Source organism: Paroedura picta, chromosome 6 (assembly GCF_049243985.1).
Source record: "Paroedura picta isolate Pp20150507F chromosome 6, Ppicta_v3.0, whole genome shotgun sequence".
In the NCBI taxonomy this organism is placed as follows: domain Eukaryota; kingdom Metazoa; phylum Chordata; class Lepidosauria; order Squamata; family Gekkonidae; genus Paroedura; species Paroedura picta.
In genome coordinates this window covers 110314126-110334215 of record NC_135374.1, presented here as the reverse complement: position 1 = coordinate 110334215, position 20090 = coordinate 110314126, and the positions used below count along the sequence as shown (strand labels likewise).

The 20090-nt window shown below is 43.6% G+C and overlaps 1 protein-coding gene across 2 annotated transcripts in view; it reads left to right on the top strand.

The window, feature by feature from the left end:
* Nucleotides 1–20090, top strand: part of UGGT2 (UDP-glucose glycoprotein glucosyltransferase 2) — a 135634-nt gene that overhangs the window by 26642 nt on the left and 88902 nt on the right. For both annotated transcript variants that reach the window (XM_077343895.1, XM_077343894.1), the window contains exons 6-11: nucleotides 680–776; nucleotides 1285–1357; nucleotides 2332–2432; nucleotides 8190–8289; nucleotides 14614–14674; nucleotides 19412–19503. In XM_077343895.1, the coding sequence (XP_077200010.1) occupies nucleotides 680–776; nucleotides 1285–1357; nucleotides 2332–2432; nucleotides 8190–8289; nucleotides 14614–14674; nucleotides 19412–19503 (524 nt within the window). The remainder of the gene's footprint in view (nucleotides 1–679; nucleotides 777–1284; nucleotides 1358–2331; nucleotides 2433–8189; nucleotides 8290–14613; nucleotides 14675–19411; nucleotides 19504–20090) is intronic.

Here is a 20090-nt window from a genome sequence, read left to right as displayed (position 1 = left end):
GCATGTATTTGGGTTTTGGTCTGAATGACCGTGAATAAATATTGATTGATTGGACCTGATATGGCGCCTGCTATATGGAGGAGCTGTTGTTGGCCTCTCCCACAGGAGAAAACATTTTGGAGAATCATAGTTGGAAGGGGCCATACAGGCCATGTAGTCCATGCCCCTGCTCACTGCAGGATCAGCTTAAAGCATCCCTGACAAGCGTTCATTGAGCCACTGCTCGAAGACTGCCAATGAGGAGGAATTCACCACCTCAGGCAGCTAATTCCACTGCTGAGCTACTCTTACTGTAGTTCAGAAAATTTCCCCCTAATATACAGCCAGCAGTGTTCCGCTTGTAATTTAGACCCGTTAGCCTCTGCTGCCAACAGGAACATTTCCCTGTCCTCCTCTAAGTGACAGCCTCTGAAATCCTTAAGGCTTCCTTCCCATTCCACCTACAAGTCTGACCTCTTAAGAGCAAATTGGTGGGTGTGGTGAGATGAACCCAGTTTTTAAGTTCATGTTACGATTCACTGCTTGTGTACGCTAACAGTCCAGCCTTTTGCATGTTTGCATGGAAGTCCAGCTTCTTACAGCAGGACTTAGTCTGCATCAAGGTTGAATCGTATTCGGTTTAACAATGGTGGCTCTTAAAACCTCTTCTCTTCTTTTTCCAAACGGTGTGCTCGGCTAGAAACCCAGCTCTAAAAAGATGTATTTGTCTGGGTACGGCGTGGAGCTTGCAATAAAAAGCACAGAATACAAAGCAGTGGACGACTCGCAAGCTAAAGGTACATTTTTCCCCTTCCTGTGCCTGGTGTTATTGGAGACATTATTATCACAAAATATTCTGCAGTGTCTAGAATTTTGAAGGCAGTAATCTTCTGCATGACCACATTGAAGTTAATGGAAAATGTCTTGTTGGGTCAGTAATTCACCCGATATTTGTTTTTTCTGACACACACGGTTGGTTGTGATTGCATTTTGTGGGCTATGGCAAAGGTAGCCATGGGCATTGGGAATCAATACAGAAATATACTTCTGTATTTGGGGAGGGAGGGATGTGGGTGCTCTTGTGGAATAGAAAATATCTTGTCGTTAACATTGTACACCAAGCCCCATCGACTCTTTTGTCATCTATTTTGAAGGCAGGCTAGTGTTTTTTTTTTCTTCCTTTCCTCTTCTCGTTTTAGAAAGTATAAGTTAGACTCTACAATGGAAAATCAAATGTTGTTTTAATAACTTACGGAAAGCTGATGCATTCTAAAATATATATATTTTTGTACATGTCATATTTAGCTGCAAGTAATGTAACAGAGGAAGAAGAGAACAAAGAAAGTGACGTCCAAGGATTTCTCTTTGACACATTAAAGTGAGTTAATTTGAATCCCATTCCCTTACACAGTTTATAAATTGGACTAACTGATGTATCTCAGTTAGTATTGTCTTTCCCAGATTGGCATCATCTCTCCAGGGTCTCTGGTAGAGGTCTTTCACATCACCTGTTTCCATAGTACTTTTTAACTGGAGATGCCAGGGATTGAACCTGCACAGCAAAGCACAGGTTCTTCCACCAAGCTACAGTCCCTCTCTGACAATAGCATACAAATGCTGCTGTCCGTCAACAATAATATAACTTTCAAATATTAGGATAGGCAAACTATGGTAGCAAGTAGACTTTTAATAGAACATATGTTTAAAAGAACAGTAAATATTGTTGAAATTCTGTTTCACAGCCATTACATAACTAGAAGAGCTGTAGTTTTTGAACCTCACTTTCTTACTACCCAAAGGAGTCTCAGAATGGCTTCCTCCTCCCCTACAGTAGATCTCCTGTAAAATAGGTGGGGCTGAGAGCTCTGAGAGAACTGTGACTGGCCCAAGGTCACCCAGCTGACTGCATATGGAAGAGTGGGGAATCAAACTTGGTTCTTTAGATTAGAGGCTGCCACTATTAAGCGCTACACCAAGTATGCAGGTATCCAAAAATTGTCCACAACTGGCTTAGGAAAAAGTGTTTAAAATACTATTTGTAATGTCTCTGGTTGCAACTTCTGATAGATGCAGGGTTTCCAAATACCAGAAGTCACTGATGGGGCATGGGAGGATGGGAGTTCCTGTCCCAGGTTGGGAAACCTGGAGATGGGGATAGAGCCTGGGGAGGATAGGGACATCAGTAGGGTACAATGCCTTAGAGTCTACCCTCCAAAGCATCCATTGTCTCTGGGGGAAGTAATCTCTGGAGATGAGCTGTAATTTTGTGGGATCCACAGTGTCTATTTGGAGGCTGGCATCCGTAAATACATCCTGGGTTTTGTTGACTTTTCCCCATTTTATAATCTATAGACAGAACTACCCAGACCTAAAAGATAATCTGACGGAATTGAGGAAATACTTGGTTGAAAGCACCGATGATATGGAACCTTTGAAGGTCTGGGAACTACAAGGTAATTCACTTGAATCCAGGTTTTCTTCTGGTTGTGATACCACATGATATAATGGAGGCATACAGCAGCAGTGAAATATGTAGAATGGCTGCAGTCCTTGAACTGAGGCAAGGTTTAGAACAGGTTCTCTCAACTACGGTGTCATGAAACCATGGGGTTTCTTGATGGCCCTGGATGGGATCGGGGGATATGACCGGATATGACCATGTATGACTATGTTAACCTCACCCCTCCCAAAATGGCCCATGATGGGCTTGGTTTTGATGGGAAAGGAAGGGATGCCAGGTGGGTGTGTTCACAGTTCTGTTTCCCAACCATATTCTGCACGGTCATGCCGCTTCTGAAGCTTCTTGAAGCCTGAATAAAGTTTCAGGGGTTTCTCAATGGTAAAAAAGTTGAGAAAGCCGGGTCTAGAAGATGGGAAGTCTTAATCAGCCTGCAAATGGGCCATTTCGAATCTCTCGTTTCCTTTGCCATGATGCTTAAGAAGTCTCTTCCTAAATTATATTTTTAGGTAACATATTTTCCTTTGACCGGGTTAATCTCAGTGAAAGGATTTGCTAATTTACTCAAATACTGTACCAATCCCCTGTGCATCTGATTAAACATGCCTAACTTCAAAAATGCATCTAGTCAACGCTATGGTCTTCCCAGTTGCAATGTATGTCTGTGAAAGTTGGACCATAAGGAAGGCCGAGCGTCAAAGAATTGAGGCTTTTGAACTCTGGTGCTGGAGAAGACTCTTGCGAGTCCCTTGGACTGCAAGGCGAACAAACCGGTCAGTCCTAGAGGAGATCAGCCCTGACTGCTCCTTAGAAGGCCAGATCCTGAAGAAGAAACTCAAATACTCTGGCCACCACATGAGAAGGAAGGACTCCCTGGAGAAGAGCCTAATGCTGGGAGCAATTGAGGGCAAAAGAAGAAGGGGACGACAGAGAATGAGGTGGCTGGATGGAGTCACTGAAGCAGTAGGTGCAAACTTAAATGGACTCTGGGGAATGGTAGAGGACAGGAAGGCCTGGAGGATCATTGTCCATGGGGTCGCGATGGGTTGGACACTACTTCGCACCTAACAACAACAACAATTTCCCCTCCCTCTTGATAAAGTCCAGTCTAATTTACGTGGGTCATGCCAATGTGATGTTTTGAACTTTCTGAATTCCCTCCACAGCACAGGCACGGCTGCCATTTTGGGTGCCCTGCAGTTATCCTAGTTAGCCCTAAAAGTTGGCCCATCATTAGAGCCTGTTGACTTCCTTTAACCCAGCGGTCCGCAAACTTTTTGAGGTTGTGCCCCATTGCCAAGTGGTGGACATGCTGCGCATGCGCGTTTGCGCCGCCTGCATTCCGGCAGCCGCGCCTCCCCCCCCCCCCCCACACCGCAGCAAGAAGCTTGCCGGCGGCCAATTTGCTCATGGCCTGGCGAGCTTTTCACTGCAGGGGGGGCGGGAAGAGGGAGCTACGGCCCGCACTGGGCCACCCATGCTATCCTGATCTCATCAGATCTCGGGAGATTAAGCAGAGTCAGCCCAGGTTAGTACTTGGATGGGGGACCACCATGGAAGTCCAGGTTGCCACATGGAGACAGACAGTGGCAAACCACCTCAAAATATCATTTGCCTTGAAAAACTACAGGGTTGTTGTAAGTTGGCTATGACATGACAGACTTTCATTAAAGACAGTGGTTCTCAACCTGGGGGTCGGGACCCCTTTGGCGATCGAACAGGGGTCGCAGCAGGGCAAGCAGCTTGGCCAGGGGAGGGCGCCATCCACACAACAGCCTTGCGGGGTAGAACACGATAGAGTGTTCATCTGTCTGGAGCAGCGGAAAAGAGCAAGATTGGCATGGTGGGACAAGAGGCAGAACTGAACTGACAAACACCTGGGGGGGAAAATTATATACAATCACGAACAATGGATCTTCACGCCATTGGTCAGTTTCGGTTTAATTTCTGTGAAAGAACACTTGCATAATGTTATGGTTGGGGGTCACCACAACATGAGGAACATTATTAAAGGGTCGTGGCATTAGGAAGGTTGAGAACCACTGCTTTAAGCTGTTAGGAACGTCAAAAGCAGGGCTTCTTGTCAGGTCTGAAAGGGTTTCCCGAATGGGTGGGATTTAATTATTATTTTTACATCTATTTTAATTTGTTAAACATCAGGTGATATGACCATATATGGTCATGTCAACACCCCCCCTCCCCAAATGTCCAGTGATGGGCCTGGAGAGGGTAGGAAGGGGAGGGGTCCCGGGTGGATGTGTCCACAGCTATGCCTCCTATCCATAACCTGCACAATTGCGCCACTTCTGAGGTTTCTCAGCGGTAAAAAAGTGGAGAAAGGCTGGTCTAAAATCAACGCTTCCTGGTATTATCGTGCCCTGGCATTGCAGGTAGGGAAAAAGGAGCACCCTCAAGAAGAACAAACTCGATCATTCTCTTCTGTGACTCTTCGTAATCAAAATGCTGTTGATTTTACTGGTGAATCTTTATTGCAACATCAGATGAAGAAATGCGTTTAAAATGCTCTTTGGATGAAAAAGAAAAGATCTGAAATTTTCTCTCCTCATGACCTGCAGGAGGATATTCGGAGGATGAGTCACCGTAGTACAATTTATCTTTACTGTTTCTATTAATGTGGCACAGGAGTAGGCCATGAAGTGTTATCATTGTAAAATAAAAGCCATAATATTGCTTAAAAAGCTATTTCCTCACACAGACGATATGTTGAGGATGCGGGAAATTGACCGTGAAGCTTGCAGAAGATTAGGCTCACCCCCCCCCAACCCGATAATACCAGGGAAGTTGCATGATAGCATTTCTCCCTTCAAGCATTATGGGTAACTGTTTCTGATATTCTTCACATTAGAGATGGTAGATCTTTTTTTGGCTCAAGAAATAGAAACACAAGCACATCTATTAAAGAAGTCTGGACTCATTGATCTCAATCCAGTTAAAGTTAATCAGAGCAAGTTAGGGCCTAGCCGTATCTCTGTTCATCCCTTTCTTGGGCTCCACTTGTCCTCTGTCACATATCCGAAGACACATGGAACCTGAGGAAAGGGAAAACAAGGTCATCACCCCCCCCCCGTAGGTCATCGTGTCCACTCAAGAAAACAGCCCCTCCCCTTTTACCAGACTCTGAGCCTTGATGATCATCTGAGTCCTCTGAGCACATGAAGTGTGCAACTAGGCCCTATTTACAGTGCAATCTTTAATTTACAGCACAACTGTTCCTGGGACCATCCTCCCACTCTATGATCTGAGGAACCCTGCTTAGAATTGCCATCTTAGAGGTTTTACTTCAGTGAGACAGTTGTGATGAAGTTTGATTGGTTTCATCCAGAAGGGGAGGGATATCATTTTTTAACTCTTCACTTCTTCTGATGTACATCTGTTTTCACTAGTTGTTTCAAGCTTTCTACAGTTCATGTAAAATAAGAGTATAATTTTTATAAGGGCTTTCAAGAACTGTTTAAGGCTTTTAGTATTTGAGGTTAACCCAAACTAAGGCTAGCTACAATTAAGGTTATGTGTATTCCTACATTGTGAAAAAACGGAATTCTGTCCCAAGGCAATTCAGATGATCTGTGAGAAATAACATGAATTCTGTAACCTGTATTTTCAGTTTAAATTTCCTCAGGTTAACACTCTAACCACTGCAGATTATGGCTCTTAAATGTTTGTCACATTTTTCATAAATTTATTTGACTGTTTCCTTGTCACTAGAGCCTCTTGTGGCGCAGAGTGGTAAGGCAGCCGTCTGAAAGCTTTGCCCATAAGGCTGGGAGTTCAATCCCAGCAGCCGGCTCAAGGTTGACTCAGCCTTCCATCCTTCCGAGGTCGGTAAAATGAGTACCCAGCTTGCTGGGGGGTAAACGGTCATGACTGGGGAAGGCACTGGCAAACCACCCCGTATTGAGTCTGCCATGAAAACGCTAGAGGGCGTCACCCCAAGGGTCAGACATGACTCGGTGCTTGCACAGGGGATACCTTTACCTTTACCTTCCTTGTCACTGGAAACGACCATGAACGGTAACCTGGAAACCTTTCCCTTCACATACTGTCCAAAACAAAAAGGAGAAAATATCCTGACCAAAACCAAAGTCAGACACCTAAAAAGGGCAAAGTAAGGGAAATGAACTAAAGCCTCTATAGGATATAGAACACAATTTTAAAATTTAGTGCAGTTCTGTAGACCAGAAGGCCAGATAAAACTGTTTGAGGCCTCTAATGTTTCACAAGCAGGCCCTGGTCGAGGGAAGCACAGTAAGTGTCATATAGGGGCCAACCTTGAGGTACTGGACACAAAGTACTTACCTTGACTGGGGCGTCTGGTCAGTGGAGGCATTGGTATGCATGCGCACACTGATTTTATTGAGGTTATGTTCTCAGCCTTGGGTTTTTAATTTCAAAAAATATTAGTACTACATTTTCAAATTGTGTTCTATCCCACAGAGGCTTTTGTTCATTCCCCTTATTTTGACCTTTTTATGTTCTTAACTTTTCCCTTGGACCTTTGGAGATTTTGTTCGGCAACCCTGGGGCAGCTTCTGAAATTTCACCAGGCATTGTACGGACTTTTTCAAGTGCGTCTGTAACCAGAAGGACCACGAAATTGCTCTACAAAGCTGATCTTCTCAGGAAGCAGAACTCTGTGATTTTTGTCTGCACTTGTACAGAATTGCAACATACAGCAGTTACGATTCTAAAGCATGCCGGTGGAACGTGAATGACTGGGATTATGGAGATGGGCAAGAGGGGTTAATAACAATACATCCTCACAGTACAATCTCTTTGGTCAAGTCTACAAATGAGGGTTTGCAGGATTGTGACTGAATTGTAGGTTTATATCCTCGGTCCTTTCCGTTGTCCCTGTAGCTTCCTATACATATGTCCTGTTAGGCCTAAGTAGCTTGCTGTAGATTCAGGTGGGCTGTCCTATCAGCCTGAAGCAACAGAACAAAGTTTGAATCTAGGGGCACCTTTAAGGTCAACAGAGTTTAATTCTGCAAATAACCTTTCGTGTGCATGCACGCACGCATGCACCCTCTGGTACCTGAAGAAGTCTGCATGCGCATGAAAGCTTATACCCAGGATAAAATTTTATTTGTTTGCTATGTCATCTAAATCGGCATGCTGTGATCAGCACTTGCCCTCCAATCCGGCATCAGTTCTTGTCACGGAACAGAGAACCAGGAAATGCAGAGTGAATACAGAGCCAAGCAGGAACCGCCAAGCCTGTAGCTGTTTGCACTGTCCAAATGAAGCTTGATTTTGTCAGTCATTTCAAAACAAGCTTGACAAACCACTTAGGCCAGGGGTAGTCAAACTGTGGCCCTCCAGATGTCCATGGACTACAATTCCCATGAGCCCCTGACAGCGTTCTCTGGCAGGGGCTCATGGGAATTGTAGTTTGACTATTTGTAGTTTGACTATTCCTGAGGCTAATGTATAATGAATTAGCTCTGAGATATTTTCATACTATTTACTGAGATAATGATGACTATTCTAAAATCGTATGTGTGTGGGTTTCTTTGTCTGGAATAATGTAGTGTTCCGAATCCATCCCCACGGGTTTGGTATCTGAAGCAGATTGCAAGACTGCGGCCTCTTTTTTCTCTCCACAGTTCCCTCTGCCATCCCTAATAATGGTTAAGATGTAACCATGGTTAAGCATGCTCCCTGGGAGCTGGCTTCTTCAGCGAAGCTTTATTTTCTTACAGACTAATGTGTTTTCTTTATTTTCTTACAGACATTAGTCTTCAAGCAGCATCTCAGATCCTCTCTGTTCCTGTTCATAATGCGTTGAAAGTAATGAAAGACATTGCACAAAATTTCCCAATCAAGGCCAGGTATGTAGCCATGTTTGCTTTTGATAGATTCATGAATATTTGGGTGTTTTGACCATTTAGAGCAGATTTACAGAGAAGCCCCCAAAAGCAACTAGCTTGATTACCCACATTAGATACTTGTAGCCTTAAAGTATGTTGTTGTTGTTGTTGTTGTTGTTGTTGTTGTTGTTGTTGTTGTTGTTGTTGTTGTTGTTGTTGTTTCTTGGCTGCCCCTCTCTAGCAAGAGTCTTGGGGCAACTCACAACAGTTAAAAATTCATACAGTAAAACTATAAATTATAAAAACTTAAATTATATAAATTTAAAAGAGTTTAAAATGATTTTAAAAAACCGTAAGCATGCTCAGTCACTGGGAACAGATGGATCAGAGTTTCCCCAGGCAGAGAGGGGGTGGCCAGGGGAGCCCATTTAGATGTCAAAGAGCGTTAGCTGTTTTGCAGGCCTTTCAGAATTTTAACAGTTCTGAATCTCAGCTGGCAACTTGTTCCACCAGGCTGGAGCCAGGGCTCTGGTTGAAGCCTGGCACACTTCTCGGTGGCTGGGAATCACCAACAAGTTGATGTTAGCAGAGCAGAGAGCTCTTCAGGGGATATAGTTGGAGAGACAGTCCCTGAGGTACGCTGGTCCCAGACTGCATCGGGCCTTAAAGGTTAAAACAAATACCTAAAACAACTTTGGAACGCCTTCCTGCTTGTCGTGGAGGTCACTGAAAGAAGAAAAGGGGGGGAACCAAGCCCAATGAAGAAAACAGGGGGGGGGGGGAATTGGTAGGGAAAGAATCTTTAATATTTGCCAAACCCACAACACGTTTGCAACAAGCTTTTTCAGGGGAATGTCACTTCAGATCCTCAGTACAACCTTACTTTCCCTTCAGTAAGTAATCACAGCACCAGTTGTTGTTGCTGTTGTTTTTCCTATTTTCTTCTGACTTGGAGATCTGGGTGAACTGAGATCAACATTATTTTAATCACCTTCTCCCAATACATCTTAACCCTAATACAGTCCTGCCACATATCACAAAAATCTGCCCTTTCTTCTCTGCAACCCCCTGAGCAATGGTTTGAAGCCTTCCTCCAACTTAAGTGACAATTCTGTGGGAGGCTCCCTTGGCTAGAGGAATTCTCAGACTTTGCTCCATGGGAATGGATGGGATGCTGACCAATATGTTGGTCAAAACATAAAGTCCTGATCTCTTAACAGGTCCCCTGTCCAATTACAGAACATGTCCCCCACTGTAATAAGTTGCAATAATAGGTAGAACTTCGTCATCCTTCCTCTTTGTAATGAAAGATTACTCATCGCAGCAGAGGTGACTACCAATGACTACACAGCTTGTGTCTTCTGTGGAATTTCTTCCACTTGCAGTCCCCGTCATTGTTGCGTCTGCCCATTTTTCTATAGCACTTTTGTTATGGAGTGCGTTACAATCCTTATCTCGTTTCCCCTTCACAACAGCCTTGTGACGTGCCCTTCTCTACAGAATCCAAGCACTTTCTCCTGCTGTTCTGTCAAATAATAAACTGTTGCCACAGTCTCTTCCATCCGTAATGCCTAGAATCCCAAATACCTTTCTCTGCTTGTCTGGGATTGCAAGACCCAGCTTGATGTAGCTCTTGGGATGCTGTGTTTTCATTCTACTGGGCAGCAGTAAGAATGTCTGTTTAACAAAAAGAACATGACCAGTAATGTCTCTGTCATATTGCAGAAAAATAATTTTCTTTCCCGAAATGTGACTAGTTGTATAATTTTTGAGTGCGCGGAGGTGGGGTTTTTTTGCATACTTGCATGTTGTTATTGTTGAAACTGATACTTAAATAGAATCCTTTTCTCCATCAGAAGCATTAAAAAAATCCCTGTCATCTTTTTCTTTTAAGTTTACAAACCTTACCAGAGAGAAAGGTCTTGTTATTTTATTTCTGTCACATAACCACCTACAATTTTCCATAAGAAGAAATCATGAGCGCTAGAGCACCCTGTGGTGTGTAACATTTACGCCAAAAAAAAGAGAGAGATCTCTACGGAAGCTGAAGTTACAAAAGGATAACTACAAAGAGAAATCAAAATTACAAAGGGATAACTACAAAGAGAAATTCATGTTGTGAGCAGAAGTCCTTCTAGCAAAAAGAAAATTTTTGAATCTATGTCACTACCAAATAGCACTGCTTAGAAAAATTCTCTTAATTCCTCTTTAACAAGTTTCACCCTGAAATCAAATAATCTGTTTCTTTCCGTCTTGTTAGGAATTTGGATTCCGTTTCAAAATGCTTTCTGTTTGGATCAAAAGAAAATCAGAGAAGAGGCAGGAGGAGGGTTGTCCTAGATTTCAGAATTTCACTCTGTAGATGCTCAGAAGCCAGCAATGTTTTCCAAGACACTATAACTTAACCATCTATGATTTTCCATCATCAGTGTACCTCGGGCTTGCACATTCTCTTCCTCACCTGCTCCTGTCTTCTGGAAGAAGGGTTTAATTTTTCAAGTTCAGGAGAAGCCTTGTATTAATTACAAAGCCCACTGTTTGTTTGTTGACTTTTGCCAGCAGTAAGAGAGGCAAGGAAGGGAAAATATAAGTTCTGGGTTGTACCAGTGTGGACTGGAGGTGAAAGCTCAGATGATAAAATGTACTTCCAATACAGGCTCTGTAAGCAAGAGGACTTTAGACTCTGCAGAATAGGATAGCTGGAAACTGACCCTTCTGTCCACTTTGCGGTACATGGACCAGTCTGGGAAGCATCTTTTCTATAAGTTCCCGAGGGACTGCCAAGACAGAACTGCTCTGCCACGCCTATGGTTGCGGCTAGGATATTAATATTAAGGAAACGCTGGCCTCTAATCACTCCGCCCACAAGGCAACTTCAGAACCATCATTTAAGACCAACAGAGTAAAGCCCCAAGTAAACCCCTCCCCCATACAAAAAGGATTGGCCTTTATTTGTATCATGAACATGCAGACATGACTCAGACCCCTGGTCCATCAAAGTCAGCAGCTCTCCATGGTCCCAGGGTCTTATATAAGTCTGATAATCATATTGTAAGTGCATTCAAAAAATTAGTAAAAGAGAGCCATTAAGATTATCCTGAAAATTGAAAATAAGCTAAACCAGGGGTAGTCAACCTGTGCTCCTCCAGATGTTCATGGACTACAATTCCTATGAGCCCTGCAGCGTTTGGGAATTGTAGTCCATGAACATCTGGAGGACCACAGGTTGACTACCCCTGAGCTTAAACCATCAGGCAAAATTATATGAACAAACAATCTGGTGAACAAAAATCTCTTCCTATGCTAGGTATTAAATTGATTAATTCAGACCAACTGGGAGGGCTCCAGAAAAGCAATTATGTTTGGCTTTAGTCAAGTGGCTGTAAAAATTTTGCTCATCACAGCACACCTAGGGGGAAATATTGAAATGGCGTATGCCGCAGTATAATGCTACATTTTTTATCAGGGTTGGTGAATGAATTTCTCTCAGATAACTACTTGGGAAAGCACCAAGAGGCTCCTTCCTGTACATTTTGTTGTGTTGTGTACTCTGGGAAAGGCAAGACATCCCTGTGATCCTTCCTCGTGGAGGGGGAGCAAGGTTTGAGTCCAGTCAACCGTAAAGAGCAACAAGATTTCTAGAGTATACGCTCACAGGAGACCAAGCCTTCACCCTGTAATAGTCCAGATTGACACCTACTGCAAGGCAGCATGGCTACTCACCTGAAACATTCCTCTCAGAGGACTTTTTCTTTGGGCAAGCATATCCATTTCTCATCCCCTCCGCTTGATGACTTTGTAGTGTTTGCTCCATGTCCTGGAAGGCCTTACTGCTAGATAGCACTGATTTTATCACAAAAGAGAAGAAGAAGAGCTGGATTTTTTTTTAATCCTGCTTTTCATGCCGGAAGAAGTCCCAGAGTGATTTGCAAACTCCTTTCTCTTCCTTTCCCCATAACTTGGCACCCTGTGAGGTAGGTGTTGCGGAAAGGTCACCCAGCAGGCTGCAAGGGGCAGAATGGTAAATCAAATATAATTCAGATTTTTTTTTTCAGATTCAGATACCTTTATTGGCATAAGATTTGGTATACATAAAACAAAATTTAAAACAGAAACAAATTCCGGACATAGACATATGGACAACAGTAATAAGGCCTTATGCTGTATAGCCGATCTGCAGCAGAGATAGATTAGTTCTTGAGATAGTTGACAGGATTTTTGCAAGGTCCACTATCTGAGAAGGCTCCTTTACACTTAGCAACATCTTCACTAGATGTTTCTCATCGATGCACAGATACTTCAGTTCTCCTATAAAACCCTCCAGATAATGATGGAACATCTGAAATTTGGGGCAGTTGAATACTAGGTGGCTAAGGGAATCTGGTACATTGCACCCGTGCAGACAGCTTCTCTCATTTTGAGGGATTTGAAGGAAGCGTCCTCTTGATAGGTTTGAAGGGAAGATGTTTAGGCATGCAAGGAGAAAGGCCCTTTTAAGGGAATAGTCATCTAACACTTGAAGATATAGGGGCATTGGTTTATAAGACCAGGGGATGTCCCAATGGCCTGGTAAACAGATCCTGTGGGTTGATGTGCCTGTTATCTGAATATCCTGGTCTTCTAGTCTTTTAGTGATCAGCTTCAGGACTGTGTTCTCATCATAATTAAATAGCGTAGATAAATCTAATCCTGAGCAACGAAGTTTATGAAAAATTACTTCGTTAAAGCCCTTAATAAAATAGGGATCTCCTAAAGTGTTAGATCATTGACTATGCTAAAGCCTTTGATTGTGTGGAGCACAACAAATTGTGGCAAGTTCTTAAAGAGATGGGAATACCAGAACATCTTATTTGTCTCTTGAGAAATTTATATGCAGGTCAAGAAGCAACAGTGAGAACTGAACATGGAATCACTGACTGGTTCAAAATTGAGAAAGGAGTTCGGCAAGGCTGTATACTGTCGCCTTGCCTATTTAACGTGTATGCAGAGCACATCATGAGAAATGCGGGATTAGAGGAGTCACAAATTGGGATCAAGATTGCAGGGAGAAATATCAACAACCTCAGATATGCAGATGATACCACTCTAATGGCAGAAAGTGAAGAGGAACTAAAGAGCCTGTTGATGCGGGTGAAGGAGGAGAGTGCCAAAGTTGGCTTGAAACTCAACATCAAGAAAACAAAGATCATGGCATCCGGCCCTCTCAATTCCTGGCAAATAGAAGGGGAAGAAATGGAGATAGTGACAGATTTTATTTTCCTGGGCTCCAAGATCACTGCAGATGGGGACTGCAGCAAAGAAATTAAAAGACGCTTGCTCCTGGGGAGGAAAGCTATGGCAAATCTAGACAGCATCCTAAAAAGCAGAGACATCACCCTGCCAACAAAAGTGCGTTTAGTCAAGGCTATGGTCTTCCCAGTTGCAATGTATGGCTGCGAAAGTTGGACCATAAGGAAGGCCGAGCGTCAAAGAATTGAGGCTTTTGAACTCTGGTGCTGGAGAAGACTCTTGCGAGTCCCTTGGACTGCAAGGCGAACAAACCAGTCAGTCCTAGAGGAGATCAGCCCTGACTGCTCTTTAGAAGGCCAGATCCTGAAGATGAAACTCAAATATTTTGGCCACCTCATGAGAAGGAAGGACTCCCTGGAGAAGAGCCTAATGCTGGGAGAAATCGAGGGCAAAAGAAGAAGGGGACGACAGAGAATGAGGTGGATGGATGGAGTCACTGAAGCAGTAGGTGCAAACTTAAATGGACTCCGGGGAATGGTAGAGGACAGGAAGGCCTGGAGGATCATTGTCCATGGGGTCGCGATGGGTCGGACACGACTTCGCACATAACAACAACAACAAAGTGTTAGAAAGTAGAGATAATGGATGATGTTACCCTTTTTAAAAATGGACAAGATAATAGAGCTCGGAATTAGAGTTTGCCACTCTTAAGCACTGCACCATACTGGCTCTCCTGACCAGAGCCTAGTCATTTGTGAAGATTATGTAACAAAATATACTTCCAACTCCCAGGTTTTTGTTTCTTCTGAACAATGGCTCTTGAAGATACAGAAGTTGGCTAGCTTCAGTTCAGGCTAAACCAGGACTCTTTATTGTCATGGTATTCACCAGCACTGATTAGTGGCACTTGGGGGGGGGTGATCCCCCAAATCCTGAGGTGGGGGGAATCTACGCAACTGCTGCCACCTTGTTTTCCAACAAGGAAGTTTTCATGTCGCAACAACTCATATTGGACCTTTGTCTATTTATTCCATCCCACCAGACAAGCAGAATGATTTAAAATACAGAGCAGTTTCTTAAAGTGATGTCAGGATTTCTTTTTTTCTCTCTCTTCAGATCCCTAACCAGAGTGCTGGCAAATCTGCAAATGCGGAAAGAAATAACGGAAAATCAGAAGGTTGGCTTGCATTCTTTTTTTAATTACGCAAACGGAAACAAAGATTCATGCTGTTCTGCAAGATAATATATTATCATGTAACTTAAAAACAAAAAGTTAAGTCTCCCCGAAAACGTGTGACGTTTTTCTGAAATAATGCATGGCTTGGCCTCATTTGCCAGACTGCTGGGCGACTGGAGTTCCAACTGACATGAGGACCGAAAATCAGGCCATTAATGCTTTAACGATGCCCCCAGGGGCTGAGTTTTAAGTCTGAAGCAATCACCTTTAAGTGACCTCTGAAGTCAAACATCAATCAGCTCAGCACACAAATGTCCACAAACAGGGTAATTTATACATTTCTCTGTTGGAAATATATGCCCATTGTGCTTTAAGATCTTGCCTTCAATGCGAGCTCTGCCACTCTTCAGCATGGACGTTAAACATGAATTGTGCATTGGTGCACAGATCTTTAGCTTGCATTAGGAGAAGGCTGCCAATTTTGGGTTTGGAAAATCCTAGAGATGGTGGGGGGGGGGGTGAGGGGACCTCGGTGGGGTGTATAATGCTCATTGTATTTTCTGTGGGAACTGGTCAGTGGTGATTCCAGAAGATATCCAGGTCCCACCTGGGATTTGGCAACCCTATATTAGATCATTTTTGCTTCCCTTCTCTTCTTCCTCAAGATATTGTGCTTCCTACAGTAATGGGTAACCTAGATTTTCTCCTTCCCCTAATAATGTGAAGTGCAATCAAGTGCCTTTTTAATTATCTGTGTCCTTTTTTCTCTCACTGATCATGGACCCACAATGGCTGTACACAGTGTTGCCCTTCCTGCACGTAATTCTCACAACAACAACCTTGTGCGGGTTCATTAGACTGGCAGATTCTGATGAGCTCAGAGTCACCTGATGGGTCTCCGGATTGGGAGCCGGGGATTGTAGCCTGGTAATCTCTGGGTTTCCCAACTATGGTACACTCAACGGTACTGCAGTGTGGGGCTTTTCAAAAACTTTTGACTAGGGAGAGTCCTTCTACCCTGCACCTGCCCTTTCTGGCTTCTAGGGTGGTCTTAGAATTTCTTACTTTATTTGAACAAAATCAGAGTCCAGTGAATCTTAAAGGTGCCACTGGACTCTGATTTTGTTTTGTTGTGCTGCTTCAGACCAACACGGCTACCCACTTGAATCTTGAACCCTTCCTTTATTTGGACAGGCAAGTTGACCCAGCCCTTCCGAAAGCGGCCAGTGATGGGCCAGGAGGGGCCCCGGCCATTAAAACCTTGGCTGGCTCCTCTTCTCTCAGCTGTTCTGATTTTCATTCATGATGGCTGGAGCTGGAGTCAAGATGTGCGTCCTCTGGTGGGCTGGGGTGGTGGGGAGAAGACACCTACCTGAGCCTCACACTACTTGCTGCTGCCACGGGTTGAATTTCGAGACAGTACAATATAAGCCTTTCTCCCCCCTCCAAAAAAACAACAACATACCTCTCGACAGTTATTTATGCTGTTCCCTAACCATTTTCTTTAATTTTAAAACCCTGGAGCTGTTTTTTTCTTTGATCCCCTTGCTCTTTTCAGTAGGCATCTTTTCACAGATTCCCGTTTTAATCCCCCCCCCTCTCTTTGCCTCACTGCAGATTACTCACTTTTATTAGACTGCGGCAGCTGTAGAAACGCAGCATAAAACGGTATTGAGAACTGGTAGTTAAACAGCTCTTAAAATAGATCCGAATGCCTTCCGATGTCAGTTGCCCTCTCTTTTGCAAAATCCTGCTACCTGACAGTAGACCTTTGAGCTTCTCCTTCAAATGTCATCCCCAAACTAATGTTTCATTAGAGCTGGCCTTAATACATTTGCACAAATTACATTGTCAGAACGGGAAACTCGAGCATATTTAGACACATCCGTTAAATTGCTACTTCTCTGTTTTGAACCTGCCACATGAAGGAGATTAAAACATAGCTTTGAAGAGCGGAAGCAAAAGGCTGTTTGTCCTTTGAGCATGTGTATATACGAAATGACATTTTGGGATTAATTTGGGTGTGAATTAAACCTGACCGCACACCGGTTATGCTGTCCCTGGAGACCACATGAAAAAGATGTTTTGAGTTCACTCAAACACAATGGTGGGAAGCAATCCCTTTTTTTGTCGAAATATAAATTTTTGGCAGCTATTCAGACATCACTGGTACAGCAGAATAAATTGCCACGCCGTTTTGAGCTACAGGATATTCGTCTAACAGCAGGAGAGGCAAGGTCTCAAGCTGTGCAGAACTGAAAGATTTCCCTCTAAGATAATGAAAGTTGAATAGAAAATGCAATACAAGAAAGAGGCTAAAGGCTATTAAGGACTGAAAAGTATATGATGATTAGATGCCGTCAGGAAAGCATTCCGGGGTAAGTAGCTACGTTCCGGAGGATGTTCCAACCAAAATAACAGTTTCAGGTTTTGTAGGCTTTTGAAAGGCATCTCCTCGTTTTTACTCTGGGAGTTTTTACTTAACCCACTAGAAAGAGCTCATCTTATATGGCCTTCGTACAGCACAGTTTCTGTTCCAGGCTGAGTGAAATGGTGTCTCCTAATAGAGACATCCTTATTTCATTGCACGTAGGACAGAAGGAACACAGTGTCACTCCTCTATACAAAGAGCTTTACAATTTTGCGTTTCATTGTCACACCTATCTTACAGGGTGGGGCATATTCTGACTCCCATTTTGCAGACTTTCCCTGAGTCACAAGCAAATTGAGGACTGAGCTGGGATTCGAATGCAAGACTCCCAAGAGCAAATCCTGTGCACAACCGCTGGAGGCTGTGGCCATGTTGTCCTTCACACATAGTTGTGGAGCCCCCTCCAGTCTAATAGGCAAGTGAGCCCAGTCAATCGCTTCAGCTGGATTTTCCCTCTGTAATAGAGTCCATAGTAATTACAACATCAAACGCTGTACAAGTGGGAGCCTTAATGTACATCCAGTGTTACTACTCCGGCATGTGGCACAGAGCCTCATTTACGATGTTGAGAACAAATCTCGATTTGTTCCGCAAGGGGAATGAGCCAGGTTAATAGCTGGCTCGCGACTTCTGCCACCTCTGCTCACGCCAAACTTGAAGACTGAAGTCTTCAGTGAGTTGTGACATTTGAATGTAATTGCCTGGGCGAATAGAGGTGCTTGAAAAAAAATAAACAACCACCACCATCACCAGGAACTGGAATTCTTCGCTAGTTGCTGTGAGAGCAATCAACCTCACTAAGGGAGTCTGCACAAGGAAAAGGAGAAAGAGGTGAAAGCGTGCCAGTTTGGCAATTACCCAGGTTCATAATGGTCACAAAGCAACTCACGTTTGGTGTCTGATTTGGGTCTAAAACGCAGGGAAGTTTTGAAAGTGTGAAAGATATTTTCCCAGTAATACCTTTACTGTCTTCAGCTATTGCTGGACTTCTAAGTTGAGACTGGATTCAAATGAGCACTGTTGTGACATCAAGGATGTTCTGTGACATCAAGGATGTCACAGAATGGATGGACAGGCTCATCAAACCCACAGATCATTACCCCTTCCTTCTTATCCATGCAGGAACAAATAATATTGCCCAGCACAGCATGGGACATATTAAGAAAGACTTTGTGGATCTGGGGGGAAAGGTAAAGGACCTGGGAGCACAAGTTGTGTTTTCATGAGTCCTTCCTGTAAGTGGCCGTGGCTTAGGAAGGGAGAGAAAAATCATGCAATTAAATGACTGGCTACGTCACTGGTGTCGTCGGGAAAGGTTGGGATTTCTGGATCATGGTCTACCACAGGGGTAGTCAAACTGCGGCCCTCCAGATGTCCATGGACCACAATTCCCAGAAGCCCCTGCCAGCGAATGCTGGCAGGGGCTCCTGGGAATTGTAGTCCATGGACATCTGGAGGGCCACAGTTTGACTACCCCTGGTCTACCATGTCAGTATGAGGGGCTACCACCATGAGATGGTGTGCACCTCACAAGGGATAGAAAAAGTATTTTCGGGAGAACCCTTGCACACCTGGTGAAGAGGGCTTTAAACTAAATCCAAAGGGGGAGCGAGATGTAAATTCAGAACTTGGTGTGATGGCCAGAACTGAAGACGGGAAGATTGCAAAGCTACAGGGGGTGGCACATAAGCAGGGAACTACTAACTTGCAAGGAAGTTCGAAATCCAAAACCATGGGGCACACAAAGGATGGATTACGATGTCTCTACTCTATGGGAGACAAGAAGCTTGGTGGGCTAATCATAACTGAAATACCAGAACTGAGGGGTTGTTTTGTAGCTGAGGAAATTCTTTGGCCTTGTGGGTCTGTCATGTCCTGCTTGCTGTCTTTAAACATGGCCTCAGTTGAGACCATTTTATAATGTGCTGAGTTCAGAAAACTTTGTTTCTGAGGAAAGACCAGTTGTTTGTCCTAGAGGGGGTAAACGACAAATGCTGAACACACTCGCTGGTGTGTAACTCATATCTAGTTTAAAGCATGCCTTTTGATTTGTTGGATTTTTTTAGATTTACTGTGTCCCATAAATATGTGGGAATTGTCAAATGGACCTAATGAACAGCCGGCATCAAGTTTTATTATGCAGAAAAGAAGAGACTCAACTGTTAATAATATTTAAGCTTCTCCCCAAATTAAGGACTTGATTCTGATTGTATTCTGTTCTGAAATATGTGTATTTCCTTGGTTTCTTGTTTTCTACTGTTGGCCTAAATCACAGTAAACTTAGTATTTTACTTTTATTTTGCTAGCATTTACACGAAACCCTTGGTCTTCAGCCCGGTGAAGGTCGTTTATTCCTAAATGGTCTTCCTATAGACTTGGATTTCCATGATCTATTTAGGTAAAGTATTATCTATGCCTCTTCTGTTTCTATATGAATTGATCCAAAAGCACCATTACCTTTATCAATAACCTGTCTAAACTGTGGTTACCTATACCTGAGCAAGACTAAGAGGAATATTAATATGTCACTGCAACAGCTTGGTGTAGTGGTTAGGAGTGCGGATTTCTAATCTGGCAAGCCAGGTTTGATTCTGTGGTGACATTGGGCTCACCACAGCACTGATAAAGCTGTTATGATCAAGCAGTAATAGCAGGCCTCTCTTAGCCTCACCTCCCTTACAGGGTGTCTGTTGTGGGGAGAGGAAAGGGAAGGCGACTGTAAGCCGCTTTGAGACTCCTTCGGGTAGAGAAAAGCGGCATATAAGAACCAAGTCTTCTTCTTCTTTAGTAATATCAGGGCTCTCTTAGCCTCACCCACCTCACAGGGTGTCTGTTGTGAGGAGAGGAAAGGGAAGGTGAATGTAAGCTGCTTAGTGACTCCTTCGGGGAGAGAAAAGCGGCATATAAGAACAAACTTTTTCTTCTTTATCCTGCGGTTGGTTCAATACTATGCTTGATGTCTGGGCAGGGAAAAATAGACGGGGG